This window comes from Curcuma longa, chromosome 8 (assembly GCF_044706935.1).
Source record: "Curcuma longa cultivar G26 ecotype Majalengka, Jawa Barat chromosome 8, ITB_CL_G26_1.1, whole genome shotgun sequence".
Classification (NCBI taxonomy): Eukaryota; Viridiplantae; Streptophyta; class Magnoliopsida; order Zingiberales; family Zingiberaceae; genus Curcuma; species Curcuma longa.
This window is the reverse complement of record NC_133868.1, coordinates 5,944,170-5,961,024: the sequence shown is the minus strand read 5'-3', so window position 1 is coordinate 5,961,024 and position 16,855 is coordinate 5,944,170. Positions and strand designations below refer to the sequence as shown.

The 16,855-nt window shown below is 34.9% G+C and overlaps 1 protein-coding gene across 1 annotated transcript in view; it reads right to left on the bottom strand.

Annotated features, from left to right (window-relative positions):
- Positions 1-16,855, bottom strand: part of LOC141833118 (transportin-1-like) — a 45,929-nt gene that overhangs the window by 9,429 nt on the left and 19,645 nt on the right. The window contains exons 20-28 of the mRNA XM_074720501.1: positions 16,075-16,182; positions 11,063-11,164; positions 10,916-10,978; positions 10,768-10,842; positions 4,618-4,689; positions 4,431-4,555; positions 375-426; positions 223-291; positions 85-144 (exon numbers count right to left, since the gene is read on the bottom strand). Coding sequence (XP_074576602.1) covers positions 85-144; positions 223-291; positions 375-426; positions 4,431-4,555; positions 4,618-4,689; positions 10,768-10,842; positions 10,916-10,978; positions 11,063-11,164; positions 16,075-16,182 — 726 coding nt within the window. The remainder of the gene's footprint in view (positions 1-84; positions 145-222; positions 292-374; positions 427-4,430; positions 4,556-4,617; positions 4,690-10,767; positions 10,843-10,915; positions 10,979-11,062; positions 11,165-16,074; positions 16,183-16,855) is intronic.

Here is a 16,855-nt window from a genome sequence, read left to right as displayed (position 1 = left end):
CATCTATTAGAAGGTTTCTCATTTGGAGAGTTAATTTGACAATAAAATGAAAATAGATGGCATGCAGAAGAATGATCTTTATACCTGTTTGTACCCATTCAAAACTTGGCTAATCTCATTGTGTAAATCTTGACTTCGTATCTCCTGAGAGATGAAAATAAAGGTCAAAGAAATGAACTAAGTTATGATTTTGATATCATTAATTGTGGTACAAGGTCTTACACGCCAACTTGCAACAGCTTTACACAAGTAACCAAGTGAGCTCACAGTGCCGGAAGGGTTTGCTCTAGCCTACAGATGTAACAGACAATTTGTACGTAAGCACCACTCAATAACATCATGAAAAGATGGGATAAACAAAAAAGGCACCATACAATTGCACATAGCCCACGAAATGCATCCTCCTTTTCATAATCATCCCGTATCCTGTAAAAAAAACCCATCACTCACCAAGATGCCAGATAATGAATATGGATTAACCATAGGCTCTCATCTGTATAAAGAATTATTATAGCAAAAGGTTGAAGTAACCAGTTTGTCATTTCTAATGGTCAAATATTTGGTGAAATCCACTATAAGCATGATGTGACACAGTATATAAAGAATTTACGTGCAAAACATACCAACTCCTAAAAAATCTAATGCATACTGAAGACTCTAAAAGCAAGAGTCAGGCTTCTTTCGACTATTTACACCGCGTTGCATAAGTAAAAAAAAAAGAAGATCTGATTATGAATGTGTTTCATTATAGAACAATGGCAAGATGATTATTCAGAAGCCCAAAAAAGTTGTGACCACTGAATTAAAAGTTATTCTTTATTATATTATTGAGATTTTGGTTCTTTCTACTACTGAAAACATGGATGATTGAGATTTTTGTTTTTTCTTTGTCTCGTCTTTCAATTTATCTACATCCCTTTATTTTTTCTCGACGACCCTAACCAGATTTGTATGGAAAGATTCAATTGAAGTTGTTGCAAGCTTGCAACTATATTGATTGATCCACTCATCTCATATAGTGACTGTTTCTTGGGATCTCAATGTAGTAAGCAGTAAGTTGGTTATTAGTTTTATAAATATAGTTATCAAGTTTAGGTACAAGCCAGTCTAGTTTTTAAATCCCAAATATTTAACTCAAAGAAAATTAGCAAGCTGCACACAGATGCAAGACACTTCTTGTCAGAAACACCCTATTTACACTTTTTATCATTAGACATGAATCCAGGTTTAGTTGTTACGACATTTTGAAAACCATACCAATGTATCTATCATTATAAATCTAGTCACTGATAGATAACGTAACATCATTCTTTTTATAGATTTCTAATCAACTTTTCATCCACAACAAGAGTGACAAGATGACATATACCTCAGCCAGTGATTCAAACACTATTCCCATAAATAACCAAAATACAAACTAGTCGATTTGAAGTAGCACACTTTTTTTAAATGGTGATTCTAGCTATATGGAGCCTAGCATACCTCCTGTACAACATCATTCTAGTATGCATTGGTACAACAATGTACCAGTATGTGTCACTACAATAATGTACAGGCATTGGATCCACTGACCTATTTTTTTCCTTCTAAGAACGTTTTATTGATTTAATAATGGTAGGGTACAGTACGCTAGTTTACCATATGTTGGAGATCAGCCTTTAATCAAAATGTCCAATTTTGATTCCACCTCTATGAACCGTGTCATATTAAACTTTCAGCAGTTGAATCCTATGTAAGAATATACTGCCAGTAAAGTGACAATAAATTAATTTATCATCATATACCTCTGACCCTTTAAATCTTATTAATCTATAAATCTAAAGATTGACTATGAACATATACATACTACCTTCACTTAATTTCTCTGGTTTTAAAATCTATCAGAGCAACACCTGATTTCTTGCAAATATTACATTTTAAACCCTGTAACAGAGGTGTGGAGATTAATTGACACAACGAAGTCTGGTAATCTGTGCAACATCTCCAGAGCCAAGAGTCAAGAGTCAAGATTCTTAGTGAACTTGTCGAAGGTGCAACTGGAGGCACACTTCTGTTGAAGAGCAGCAGCCAGCAGGGCAGTTACCTCCATCCAAGGCAGATAGGCAAATTATGCAATGTCTGCAGTATGTTGATGACTTTCCCAAGCAACTGAACTAATCAGGTGTTCTTGCAATAAATATTGTGCAAACATATTGTCGCTAGACCAAGATACCCTGATCAGATGATTTTGGACCTAATGTTCTTGGTTCAAGTATTCCCAGCCCAAAACTTCTGAAGATCTTATAACAACACAGAGTTATAAAGTATAAACTACAGGTTACAAGGGATCAGTTATGTATGTATGTATAAGAGGGATTAATCATCTTAATGCTGTGTAGCAGTGATGTATTAAAAGTCAAGTGTAGGCATATTGAGGACTTTTAGGGTATGTTTGGCATAATAGAAATCTATATATGGTCATGGACATACGTAAGGTTGTCGAACTATTGTAAAATGTGTTTTGTCCAAACTTCTTATTCTTGTTTCTTTCTTTTTTTTTCCCCCTTTGTTCCTTGCTTTCATAACTTGTAAGTGGTATTCCAATAGTACCATGATAATAACACCCCACAAATTTGTATCAGCGCTCATAACTGTGAGATTGGTCACACTAAGACCAATATCTTCACAGCCTAATTGAAAGGTGCATGTGAAAATCATAGGATATACTATAAATGCATCCCTCAACCCTCATTATTTTTGAATAATGAACCAAATTACAAAAACCTAGTCAATATTCTTATCCATGCAACATAACCCCTCAGAATTTTTTTTCAGAAATTACATTTTATGTATTCAATCTTCTTTCCACTTCACTTCAACTTGATTTCCAAAAGCATGCAAATAACTCAAGTTTTGATTTTTCTAACTCAACTCTCATCAGTTAGCATAATCATCATCAAACACTGTTTCTCAAATATTTGGCATCAACTACATGAATTAGCATAATCATCATCAAACAATGTTTCTCTCAAATACTTGGCATCAACTGCATGAATTTTTCCTCCATTAAATTATATGAAATGATCTTCTAACTATATAGTATCTATTTGCATATGCTCGTACAATTTCAATCTATTTTCTCACATTTTATCATTCACTAGAGCTACAGATCATGACTCTCAACTATTAGTACTTTTTTTATTTTAACATTTTAAGTAACTTTACACATCCATACAAGCATTCTATCTCTGCTACAATAGCATATAAATGTGTTGCTTCTTAATCTTCCAGCACAACGATTCACAAAGTATGACAGATCATACTACAATATTACAGAATTTTCCTTTTAGCATATGGGGACATCATGATCACACAAGACTCCAGAAGCACTCTCCGTTTTAACCACCCATCATTTATACTATTAATGATATTTTCATTGATTAACACAATAGTATTTGTAAATATTTGTATGATGAAAATTGCTCTTGAATATGACTAATAAGTTTATCAAATAATTATAAAAAAGAGCCCCAGTGCAAAATTGCTCTTGAATATGACTAATAAGTTTATCACAATAATTATTTATCAAATAATTATGTTGAACATAAAACCTTAGAATTGAACCTTGATCCTTGATGTAAACACCAGTGTTAATTTTGTACTTTTTTATTAAGATCAATATAGTTACTAGATACTCCTTTTACTTGCAAAATTGACAGCCATAATTATCCATGAACTCTATCAAGTTATTGTGAACCATGTTTGTTTCAGTTATGTTCTTTTATCTAGAGACAACAAAGTTTGATTTAAAGACTGAACTTTGGTATGTAAAATAACTTAAACTTTTAGTTATGGAATTAATCACTTCTCCGAGAGATTACTAGACTTTTAGACTAGTTCCTTTAATAACTCCAAGACTGCTCATAATCAGGAGCATGTATATCTTGAGCAAAGTATAAGGTAACACTGCAGCTTCACCAAAAAGGAACTTCTATGTTAACAAAGGTTTCTTCCCCACAGTGCATCATAAGAGGAAAAAACTTCAAATACTAAGATGATCTTCTGTATGATGGTAATTTGGAAGAAAAAAAAATGCAAGCCAATTTTCCCTCTATGAAGATGGCATAAGGTGCATGAGAAGAACATAAAAATATGCAAGGACCAACTCTTTATGTAGCTTGCACAGCAGACATGAGAACATATCACCTGTGTAGCTATAGTATCCAAAAGAGGAATATCTCAGACAAATGATCAGTTAAGTATAAGATGACTTTTCAGTGGAACTAAAGCATAGACAGTGAAAACTAGTTGATCCAAGTAATTTGGGAGAAATACCATATAAACAATTAATTAAGATAGGTATTGAGATGACAAAAAAAATGGAAAACCATGAGATGGTTATTTGGCACAAAGCATAGAAGGCATTTATCAGAAATGTAAGAGGATTTTACATGCATAAAGTGATACACCATGACTGTATAAAATGCTCCACGTGGGGTGCCACCAGTTCTGGACAAACCCAAGCAAGCCTCCCAATTGTGATGGCACTGTTTTCGAGCAATGATTTGTTCAACCCCTATAAATAAACAAAAGATTTAGAAGGAAGACAGGAAAAAATTAAGAGAGACAACAACTCACCTCTCCATTTTGAAGAATATGAGCCAAAGATGATATTACTGTTAACACAATTGGAGCTATTTCTTGACGAACCTGAAATTTAGGAAGAGAAGTAAATGGAATAGGGCTAATGATGTTGCATGAAAGATATGATCATGTATCTTTTGTTGACAGTTAAGGACATAAACTGCAGAAAGTAATCAGTTACTTGTTCCTGGACAAAATAATAGTGAAACTAAGAAGCTAGCTACGTTAACTAAGGGGTTGTTTTCTTGTTTAGATTTTTCAAGCTCGAATCATGATTGTGTATTCCAATCGCAAACAAGGTTTGAAGGTTAGATACCATTTCAAGCAGAAGCAGTCCCCATCCGGAAAGATAATGTCGTGTCATGCCAATGTGATGGCATTTGGTGCACACTGATTAGAAAGAAGATGAAAACAAACCCTAGTTGGCTTGTCTACAAGAGGAAAACCTATTTAATGACCATGGAGGATTTGTCTCTGCTCACTAAAGAAGCAATGATCTGGACAGAAGCCTACATTGTTAGATCATAAGGGTGAGATAGATGGAGATTAGGATTAAAAAATAGTGGATTTAGAGTACTAACATTTTAGATTATAGTGGAGTGGGGCTTTGTCCAGTTTTCATCACTTGATGTTTTGTAGTGGTAACAATGTAGTTTTCTAGCAACTTATATAAATTGGAAGGTGAATCTGAGACAATCAGTAGCAAGCATCAACAAGCAGCGAGCGACAGCATGTTAAGGTTGGTCTCATGTGTGTCGACCTTGTTTTGTTTCAATCCATGTGGCAAAACAATATGTTTTCATCATGCCAACTGAACGACATTCTAATCCATGGTTGCAAATATCATATTTGATTTCCTACCAGTAAATAGTTAAATCCTAAATCAAACCTAATGATGATCCATGCATGGCCCAATTTTGATTTGATCAAACATAATTAGACTTAAATTAAATTGGCATCCCAATTTTAATCTAATTGGGTGTATTGATTGTTCTAAAAGGAGGTGTAGGTGGTTTTTCCAAGGTCCACTTTGACTAGTTGTTAGGCGACCCTTACTAGCCAAATCTTTAACATAGTAGACAGCCTAGGTGGTCAAGGCTGCCTAGATGGACTACCTAGGCAATACAGGTGAACTGCCTATCCGGCCCAAGCGCACCACCTAGATGCTTAGACAAATCTATAGAAAAAAAAAATCAATTTTCTTTATAAGTTGCTAGTTCATTATATATTAGTTATCTTATCTATATTGTAGCATGACACTAAACACTAATTATATTTAATTGTGTTTTCATAAAATTTAAATTTATGACATGTTTTGTTGTGAATTTCATTTTCTTGGTTGTAATGTGAAATATAAAATATTTTGTTACTATTACGTTGTTTAGTACTTATCAATTATTGTGATTGTAAACTTTTTTTTATTGATCAAGGATACTATATACTCACCTATCTATGGGAAACCCATGGGCACGTGCAAATGTGGCAAATTGACTTAGTGTTTTATTAGGATTTAGGGTTTAGAAATGAGATTTTGCACAAATCTGATTTTCAATTCTCACATAAAAGAAGTAAGAATTTTTAAAAAATAATTTTAACAGTAGATGTCCATGGATTGCCCATAGATGGGTGAGCAGGGAAACAACTCTCTCTCTCTCTCTCTCTCTCTCTCTCTCTCTCTCTATATATATATATATATATATATATATATATATATATATTTCATTTTCTTTTGTCTATTCTAATATTGACCCTTAGGCCCCTGCCTACTGCCTATACACTAAGCTGATTGCCTATTGCATGAAACACCTTTTAAAGCCTTGGGGGTGCATTTATGGCCTAATTATACTCATGATGATCTTAAGTTTAGGATGGTTTGGGAGAAAAATCAGGTTCATCTCAGTTTGAGGTAATTTCTAACCGAACCAGGTTTGATTTAGGATGAACTCTGCTGAACTAACTAACAATGAGTCCAATCAACAAGGAGGATCTTAGATTGACAAGTGGAGACAAACTCAGAAGATATCATTTGGACACATTTCCATGATGGTAAAATTAAGAGCAACAACAAAGGGCATTTGCAAAACCAATGAGCCAAACTATGAGAAAATGAAGAAAAAATTGTGCAAGCAACGAATCTGACACAAGTGGGAGTGGCTACTAATGCCATAGATGACAATTGTACCCAAGTGGCGTTGACTACAACAATAGAAGACGAACTTTCTCCTCCTTAGGTTCTCAAGGTTGTTGCAACTTCAAAACTCATGTCTCAGTGACAAGATTCAACAGCAACAATGTGACTTGCAATAAATCAATAGATCTATAACTCTAAAAGTGTCCTTCAGTCAAGCAATTTAAATGAGAAGTTCTTCTGCAGACCAAGGTAGAAGCCCTTGTTTCTTCTAGATTGGAGCTTCTTGTCTAGGTTTCATTTTCTAGTCACATGTACACTGTCAATTGAAATGTTTTCTGTTTGATCATAAGTGGTTAGATTTTCAATGTATTTAGAGGTAATGGTTATAGGTTTCATATCTAGACTGATTTGTGTTCTTGTAGACAACGGTGGCCAAGCATATGATTGGCCAGAGTTAGATGGGCTAGAGTTAAATTAACAGTCGACTTGAAATAGTCAACCAAGGGTCAGTTGACTGAAACAGGTGACTAGAAACTTAATGTAAACTGTTGTTTGTGATTTGATCGACCAATGGTCTATGTTTGGTTGACCATGTGTTTAGTCGACCATATGTTGGTTATTGGTCGACCAATGCAAGTGGCAGGAGTCACGGTGGAATCAGTCATAGTTAGTCGACCAGACTAGGACATTTGGTGGACCAACAATTTAGTTGACTAATTGGTACAGCGTAGTAAACCAAAGTCACACAGATCAAATTAGAGGAACTGGTCAAGATTAGTCGACCAGATGGAGGATGTTTGTCAACCAAATACAAGAATTGATCGTATGGATTAGAGTCATAGGATTCGGTCAGAGCTGGTTGATCAAGTGGTGCAACTTGGTCGACCAAATGGACGAGTGTAGAACCAGGAGCAGCTAATGCAAAGATAAAACTTAGCCAGAGTTGGTCGACCAACTCCAATAGGGGTGGAGCTAATGTAGGCCCAATGTGGGGGATTCAGACCAAAAAATATATATATGTGTACACCTGTGTGTCAAGCAAACCAATATGCATGATTATTAAAAAGTAAAAAAAAAAAAAAAAAGAGGAAGGCACAAAACACATTTTTGATTGCACCTATAATTATCCTATCAATGCTGCAATACCAAGATTGTCATGCATTGCATCACTCACAACCTATGGACAATTTGAGAAAAACTCACACTGTAACTGAAGAACAGCTCCATGCTTTCAACACTTAATGACCAACTTAGATTCCTACCCTATTAATTTCCCAAAGGCACAACTGCTCCACTTGCCTAAAGAGAACCAGCAACATCATTATGTATTCATATGTCAATGCTTGGGAAACAAAATCCTACTGGATCATCATCACCTTCTCTGCTAAATATAATCATGTCTTATATTGATTTTGTGTTCTATTAAGTACAACAGAATCGTATTCAGATAAAATAAAAAAATATTAATTAGTTCCAATTTGAGAGGTTGGCAATAATTATTTGCCCACATGGCCGATGGCCCCAGATAAAAAAATGATTTTGTATTCAAAAGCTATGGGTGGCAGAGGAGAGTAGGTGTATGCCATCAAGAGAGACTATGATGGAAAGATAATTCCACCTATACTTGCTGATTATTCTGAAGCTCTTGGTTTTGATTGTGCTATTCTTGGTGGTTACTGCCTTTATCTATTCGACAGTAAAGATCCATCAAAGGGATCAATGAGGTGTGTAGTCTTCTACAAGGCAAGGACAAACAAATGACACAAAACTCCAGACATGTTTCAGAAATGCCATTTCTAGTTCTCTTGATTAAAAAATTAAGACATTTAATCTATTAGAGTCAATACTTTCATTTGATTTTGTATTCAATCTACACTTGATGAAATATGTCTTAGGATTTTAAGTGAATTATTGACGATATTACAAAAGAAAGATCAGGATATTGTGAATGCAATGGATTTGTACAAGTATGCAAACACTAACTCTAAAGTATGAGAGAAGATGGTTGGGATTCCTTTTTAGAAAAGATTCATTATTTTTTCAGCTATATTATATTGATGTTCTCAAAATGGATGATATATTCACGTTGGGTACCACGATGAATGATAATCTTATTGTACATGTAGAGAAAGATATATTTCTAACAATTAATAATAAAGCTATTGTACCCCTGGGGCAATGGTGCAACGACAGGACATCTTCTCAGTTTCTCAGGCATCTAAGGATTGAGTTCCAGTTTTGGGGAATTAACGGATGAATTTCCCTTAATAGCCAGTTGACATAAGAATATTGGATTGATGGGCCACTCACTGCGAGCGCTTCTTGATTTACTTTAGTGGCCGATGGAAAACTTCCGTAGGACCGGACCGATCATTCCCAAGATTAGTCAGCATAAGCTGGAGATCTAGTGCCAACTAAAATAATAATAATAATAAAGCTATTGTACAAGAGTTTCAAAATATGAAAATTCAAAAAAAAACAATGGTAAAATAATTATTTTATGATATTTTATAATTATAAGATTTTATATTTTATTTTTATATTTTATTAATTATATTATTTTATTGTCTACATTGAATCAAGATCCTAGCTCCGTCCCTGAACTTTGACAACTTAGTTAACCAAAAACAAAAAGCAACACTGAGTCTTCACAAGAAATGGTCGTTGGCCTAAAATTTCAACTGTGTTTGGTCGACCAAATGTGCATTTTTAGTCGTCCAAAGTGTGTCATGTCATCATTTCGTTGCTAGCAAAGCACTTCATGGAGGAGGTTATTTAAAGAGATCAGAGGCTCGAACGGAAGACATCTCTCCAACATTCAATTCATCTAAAAAGAACCATATTATTATTTACATTGAGCCTAATTGTTGTTGTCCTTTGTAAACTTTTTGTGCTGCCAAAAGCTACTTCTGTAAGAGCTCTCCACCTCCAGCACATTACCGAAGGAGAGAAAAAATAGAGGATTATGGGTGTGATCTATGCACAAGATCATAGGTCGTGGACCAGGAGCTTGGGGGCTATCGAACCACGTTATATCATTGTATTGTTTTGGTGTCCACAACCAATTCATCTAAAAAGAACCATATTATTATTTACATTGAGCCTAATTGTTGTTGTCCTTTGCAAACCTTTTGTACTACCAAAAGCTACTTCTATAAGAGCTCTCCACTTCTAGCACATTACCGAAGGAGAGAAAAATAGAGGATTATGGGTGTGATCTATGCACAAGATCATAGGTCGTGGACCAAGAGCTTGGGGACTATCGAACCACGTTATATCATTGAATTGTTTTGGTTTCCGCAACTAATGAATTTTGTGTCCTTGCTGAAATCGCAGCAGCAAGAGAAATAATTTTTATTTTCAAACACACTACACCTCTCCCCCTCTAGCGATCCAACTCACGTGAGACCCAACACAATCAAGTCCGAAACTCAGTATTTGCAACATCCTATAATTTCTCTTCTGTCTCCCAAAATTGAAATTGAAACTAATGGCCACCATGCCAAATAGCAATCCAAAAATTGGTGTATGACAATTGACTAGTCCGATCAACATATCAATTGGCATATTAAGAAATATTTTTGGCATGCTCTCCTACTACTAAAAGGGAATCATATATCTGCATTACAATCAAAATTGAAGCTGAAATTACTAACTACCATTACACATGGCTAGCCCAATTTTGCTACATCACAGTCAACCGAGACAATCATCATATCAATTGACATATTAAGGAATAAATCCAATCCTGATACTATTGGCATGCTTTCCTGGCACAAAAGGAATCATCTAGTCACTTTGGTAACCAAAACTACGGATGTTATTGTTATAGATATACCACAAGCTTGATAAACACCCAGTCAGTCTAATTTTGGTAAACATCCAAAAGCTTTCAATGTTGACTTGCCACATGCTGATATAGCTTAATAATTTCATAGGATAAGCAAAAATATGCCTGACGGAACAATATTAAATAAAAATAATCTAAAATGCATTTTTCCATTTGAACCAACCTGAACTGCTAATTCTCCAATGGCCCAACAAGCATTATTTGCCACTGACACAGCTTCCTTAACTGCAGTGATACTCTGCCATAAGTATAATTAGTCAGAAATTGTTATGGTGCTTATTTCTCATTTTAATGAAAGAATTTCTTTGTACCAGTTGCTCAGCTGCAACCCTTAGGAAATCTGTTATACGAGGATACAAGTGCTTTGGGCAAACCTGACTTGCACAAGCGTTAAATAAAGAAAGCAGAGATAAGTGTAAGTATTTTTAATGTCAACAAAACAGCCATTAAGAACTCACTCTTGCAAGGTCACCCAAAAGTGCAAGGGCACTTTGCCGAATATCAGCTGCTTGATCCGTACAACATTGCAAAAGCAGGTCTCTTAAGTTGGATATAGCAACCTACAAACACCCATGAATTGAACATGTTATCTTGTCAAAGAACTCAAGCATGACTAGAATCATTTTGCTCCTTTACTCGATTAGAGGTTTTGAACTTTTGATAATGCAATACTAATTCTCATCACAAACATGGATGAAAGTGGAAGGAAAAATTTCATGCAGTCACCTCAAATAGTTGGTTCTCACATCGTGTTATTGTTATTGTTGTAGCATTTTTTTATTCAGTTATAACATGTAGCATTGTTTATTTGCTAATAATGGGGCAAAATTTCAATTTGTGTCAACTTCAGAAAAATACTAAGCACGTGCCTTTTTCCCCAAAACAATAATTAGAATGATAAAAAGCTCAGTCAGAGTAAGGAACATAAGCAACAAGAAGAAGACAAATATTGTGTTTATTACTGTTGAAGGATCAGCAAATGTAGGTTATTTAAGGAAAGAACACTTGTACCCTGAAAATAAGATTCATCTCGCTGTGATTAAATAATAGGATGTATTCTCAAGGATCAAGATCACCTAAGAATTTAAAGTTTTACACAAGTACATCATTTGTCACAACTGTACAAAAAACATATTCAAATCAATATTACGAGTTTGCCATTGGCAGGTATCACAACAATCTACAAGAAATACGAAACAAAAGACTAACTAGAAACATGAGTCTTGAACAAAGGATATGAATTGCGAACAGCATAAGGTGCTAGACCATGCATTTCCTGATGATAACTTTGCTATACACTATCAGTTGTCAATGATCATTCCTAGTCATGCATAGCTGTTGTCAGACTGTTCCTGGGCAGTACTCCATAAACTGGTGAGGTGGTGCTTCAAAGGACTAGAACCAGTTCAGTACAAAAGTAATGGCGCATAAGACTGGTCCAGTTCAAATCTGGACTTGCACAACTTAAATTGTTTTCCTATCTTCTCTTAAAGATTCAAAAATTTCCTCTTGTGATCCCTGAACTCCTCTTTGATCCCTTAACCTAAGATGAAGCACATGAGAAAAAAACGGGAGAAGAAGCACAGGAGGTTGTGGCACCTAGAACCTCTGCAGATTTGAATGGTAAGGTCAATGATAAGTAGATTTACAAGGCCTGAGGGCAAGCCAACAACATAGATTGAAGAATATGCAATGTCATAGAACACGAACTGAAACCAATATAGTTGTCAAACAATTATCTGTGTGTGCAAATACTTTAGAAGTTGATATACTTACTGCTAGATGAAATATGCTACACAATATGCATCTTTGTGTCCCAAATATAGATTACAGATCCCAAATTCATAAGAAGCCACAGTTCAGTTAATTCTCAAACACATGCTAGGAGTACATAGCAAATCAATGTTTATTTTGAAACCAAGAGCATTTCAGGTAACCGATAGCAAAGGGCAACTAATAATTAGTGGACTATCTAGCATAGATTAATATACTGGTTTTTGTATCGTAACCAAGCACATCTCATGCTGTAGATGAAATTAATAATTGACCTTTCCTTGGTGAGCTCATGGGGTTAGCAATAGGCCTATGGACCTAGAGATAGGTGGATTGTCACTACTGTTAGCTGGCTGATGCTAACCAACTTGATCTAGGATGGTAGAAACAACTTCCATGCCCAGTACCATCACTCTCTCAATCAGGATGGGTTTTTAGTCATCTAGACGACCACATCAGTAAATCCTAGTTGGTTTATGACAACTTTACTACCAAATTGATGTAGACTGATATCTTCAGCTGCCTTCAGGAAAGATGCTTCTCCAGATTGGCTTATGAATCACTTTTGACTTGTATATACCACCTCCTACATTGTTCTGAGGTGAAAATAAACCAGATAACTATAAAATAGACTAATGTCATCTTGAAATCTAATAGGATGACACCAAAGATATTCATGCGTACTGATAGTTGAGAGACAAACCTTGTGCTATGAATTTAGCATACTACACTGCTACTAAATATACATGTGAACAAAACCTATACTATTCAATTTAGTTATTAATTCCAATAATTCTAAAATTACCCTCAAGTTGACATATATATATTATTTGTGTCCAGTGTGTTATATAAATAGAGTAAGTCACGTATAGAGAAAAATCAATTGATGGCACTAGCCAAAGATGACGAAGAGGCAACACTGATGTAACAACTAAGAAATTTTGATAAAGCAATACTCTAAAATTTAGTATCTTTATCAAATACTTTGATTGAGTTGGTGTGATAATCTAAGACTTGATAAAGTGCACTTTAACTTCGAGATCAAGTAAAGGGTCGAAATAAAAAAAATGATTATGATTCTAGTATATACTCTTGTGACAAGGAGCTAATATAAGGGAAGAGATCAAGTAAAATCAGATGTACTCTTTGAGACAAGGAGGAAAGGTCAAAGAGGAGGCTGAGAAATATATTCATATAGGGGAGAAAGCCAAAAAGGGATTGCATTACTGATCGCTTCATATGAAAAAGTAGAGAAACCTAACCCTACTTTAATCCATCAAAGCAACATATGAAAGAAGAACCATAGATAAAAATTTGTGGCAAAGTATTAAAAAAAATAGAGAGAGAGAGAGATACAATAAAGTTGAGTAATGAGGAGAGAGAAAAATGAGATGGTTTCAAATTTGTCTTTTTTTCATTACCCCTTTCTAGATCTAGTTCCTCCTTTTCTTATATTTTTCACATGAATTGCCTATTTTTGAACTTTTTCTCTTTTTTGATAGATTCAAAAAATAATCAAAAGAATAAATCTGAAGTTTTCCAGAAACTTGGTCATGTCAATAAGATGTCCTTGTTATTGAATGTCACATCACAGCTGATTCTGCAGGATTTTAGCACCTATTTGAGAAATTGGCAAAGCAGCCAAATCGGAATGAGAAGATGAAGTTGAGGTGTGCAACAGGCCAAATTAGCAATGAACACACTACAGGTTGTTGGTTAGTATGCATGTGGTGAAGCTGATATGGTAGGTGAAGCAAAACGAGGTGGTGGTGACTGATTCCTTTGTTGGACAAAGAATGGCCTCCATCTCGGCGATCAAATTTCGAAGGACCCGCCAAGTTAACTCTGAAGACTACTGCATTATCATATTTATGTCAAATTCAACTCTGACAAAATTCATATAGATCCTGAATATTATTGATCCTGAATGTTATTGGCTGAACAAACAACCTGAGTAGTTTTTGCACTAAAAGTGGTGGAGGCAGAGAAGGTATAGGAGCTTTTGAAACTTGCATTGATGCGATGTATATGGGTTAAGAGAAGATATATGCTTGTTGACATATGGGTCAACATCAAATTTGCAACGACAATGTTGGGTGTTAGCTTTTGTGTTTAACTTTTTTGGAGTGGTCATGTTTAGGGTGACGACATTGAGTGGGTTTACATAGCGAGGAGAGAACATTGATCATCAACTTATAGGCTATTGGGCCTAAGAATACAAGCAGGAAAAAAGTGATTGAGCAAGAAAGATGAAGAAATTTTTTTTCCCGCAGGTGGATATGGGAGAGTGTTCTGTCATCATAGCAAACTCGCAGCCTTCCCTTAAGGGGATTGAAAAACCATTGGATTAGATACCAAATTGAGAGAGATGTAATTGTATTTACGAAATAGTATTACATTTATAGAACCATTAACGATGAAATAGTAGCCAATGACTAACACGTGACTGAGCAAGAAAGATGACGAAATTTTTTTACCGCAGGTGGATATGGGAGAATGTTCTGTCATCATAGCAAACACGCAGCCTTCCCGTAAGGGGATTGAAAAACCATTGGATTAGATACCAAATTGAGAGAGATGTAATTGTATTTATGAAATAGTATTACATTTATAGAACCATTAACGATAAAATAATAGTCAATGACTAAATAAACATATACTCTTATAACTTAATTCTAATATGCTCTAACAGAGACGTTTATATCAGGGTTATGTGACAAAGACAGTGGGGAGGAGAGAATAATTTACATGATCAAGTATTTTCCCAACCCAAGTTAGCTGTGTCATCAAGACAATTAAAGATATCATGAAGGTGTTTTCTGACCCAAGTTAGCTGTGTTAACTAGAAAATGGAAGACTATCGCAATTTTCCTTTGGTTAAGGAGATGCAATTCTATATTTCCATCATGTTTATGCTCAGCTGATGATAAGTTGTTGACACAGATGAAACATTTATCTCCATGGTGAGTACCTTAGACATCCAATGCTTACAAGAGGGAATTGGGTTGGAGGTTCCTATATTTCAATAAGAAAATCCCTCCAGTGAGGCCAAACCCAAAGAGTAAAGTCCTATAAATCCAATAAGAAAAGCCCTCTGGTGAGGCCATATCCAAACCCAAAGAACAAAGTGTGGTTTCTACTTTCTATTGTTCTCTCACGCAACATGCAAATAGGGTCAAATTGGATATGTTGGGATATTGAAAGGTTATTTTATGACGAAGCAATCTTTGTGGATGATCCAGGCAAGAAATTTGACCATGGGAATGCTATAGTTGAAACCAGGTGCTTAATCAGGACATCAGTTTAAATGCCAACACGTAAGAAAACTAGGTTTTCCTTGCACAGATTTAATACCGCACATCAAAACTATCGCCAATCATTAACAATACAAATTTCAGATGTGCAAAGAAATTTTTTACCCTGGTAAATTTTCAATTGAAGCGAGTAATATGAAAAGCTAAATATTCAATAGACAGACTGAGAATTATATTGGCAAATTAGGTGTGTCAAAATATCTCATATGAATTTGTAGAAACAAAGACAACCTCATACGGGCACACTTCACCAGGAAGATTTGCCAGAACGAGAGATCAATGAAGCATTAAATGTACGCTAAAACTGTATTTGTGAAATTTTGGTTGGAGTAATTTAGTTTTAAAAAAAAAGAGAAAGTGATTATGATTGAGAAATTAAATACCAGACTTTCTACACTGCTGCCTAGTCCTTCTGCTAGACCTGATAACAGATCCAGAGAACAGACAATGAACTCTTTATCATATTGGACACCAGCTGTAGCATAGTCAACCTGTGTTTGTAATATCAGATATCAGCATCATTAAAACCAAGCTCAATTATTGAAAAAATGATTGTTATCATGGAGAATGATCTGTTAATAATACTGTTATGTTGAACACAACAACAGCAGAACTGACTATGGTTCAGAGGTTAATCTTACAACACAAAGATAACAGAACTCAGAAGTTAAATATATAAAGTAAACAATAAGGAGCATTTCAAATATTCCTTTATGGTAAATGGCAGTTTTGTAAGTGTTAAAGTTTGTTTGCAAAATATCTCTCAGAATTTGCCTTTTGTTTGTATGATGTGGCCAAATTTTATTTTTAGCAAAATTCCCTAAAGTTTAACTTTGTTTGCAAAACATCCGCATGCTTCACAAAATCTACTAAAAAGAGATAGAGCTGGTTTTTTTTTCCGTTGTGGAAATGGAATGAATGAATTGAATCCATAGGATAAGCTGACTAGCATCTGTAAACTAAACTCAGGCTGTATTTCCTACAAGAAAGGAAACAGCTAGGGAAAGAATAAGGATCAGGAAAAAAAACTCATAGGAAAAGGATGGGAAAATATTTTCCTAGTTTGGGTTTGATTAAAGAGAAGGAAACAAGTTTGTTTTTCCAAATGTTTCATTGGAGAGAAGGAAAGAAGAAGGGCAACTTTATTTGTTAAAGACATAAAAT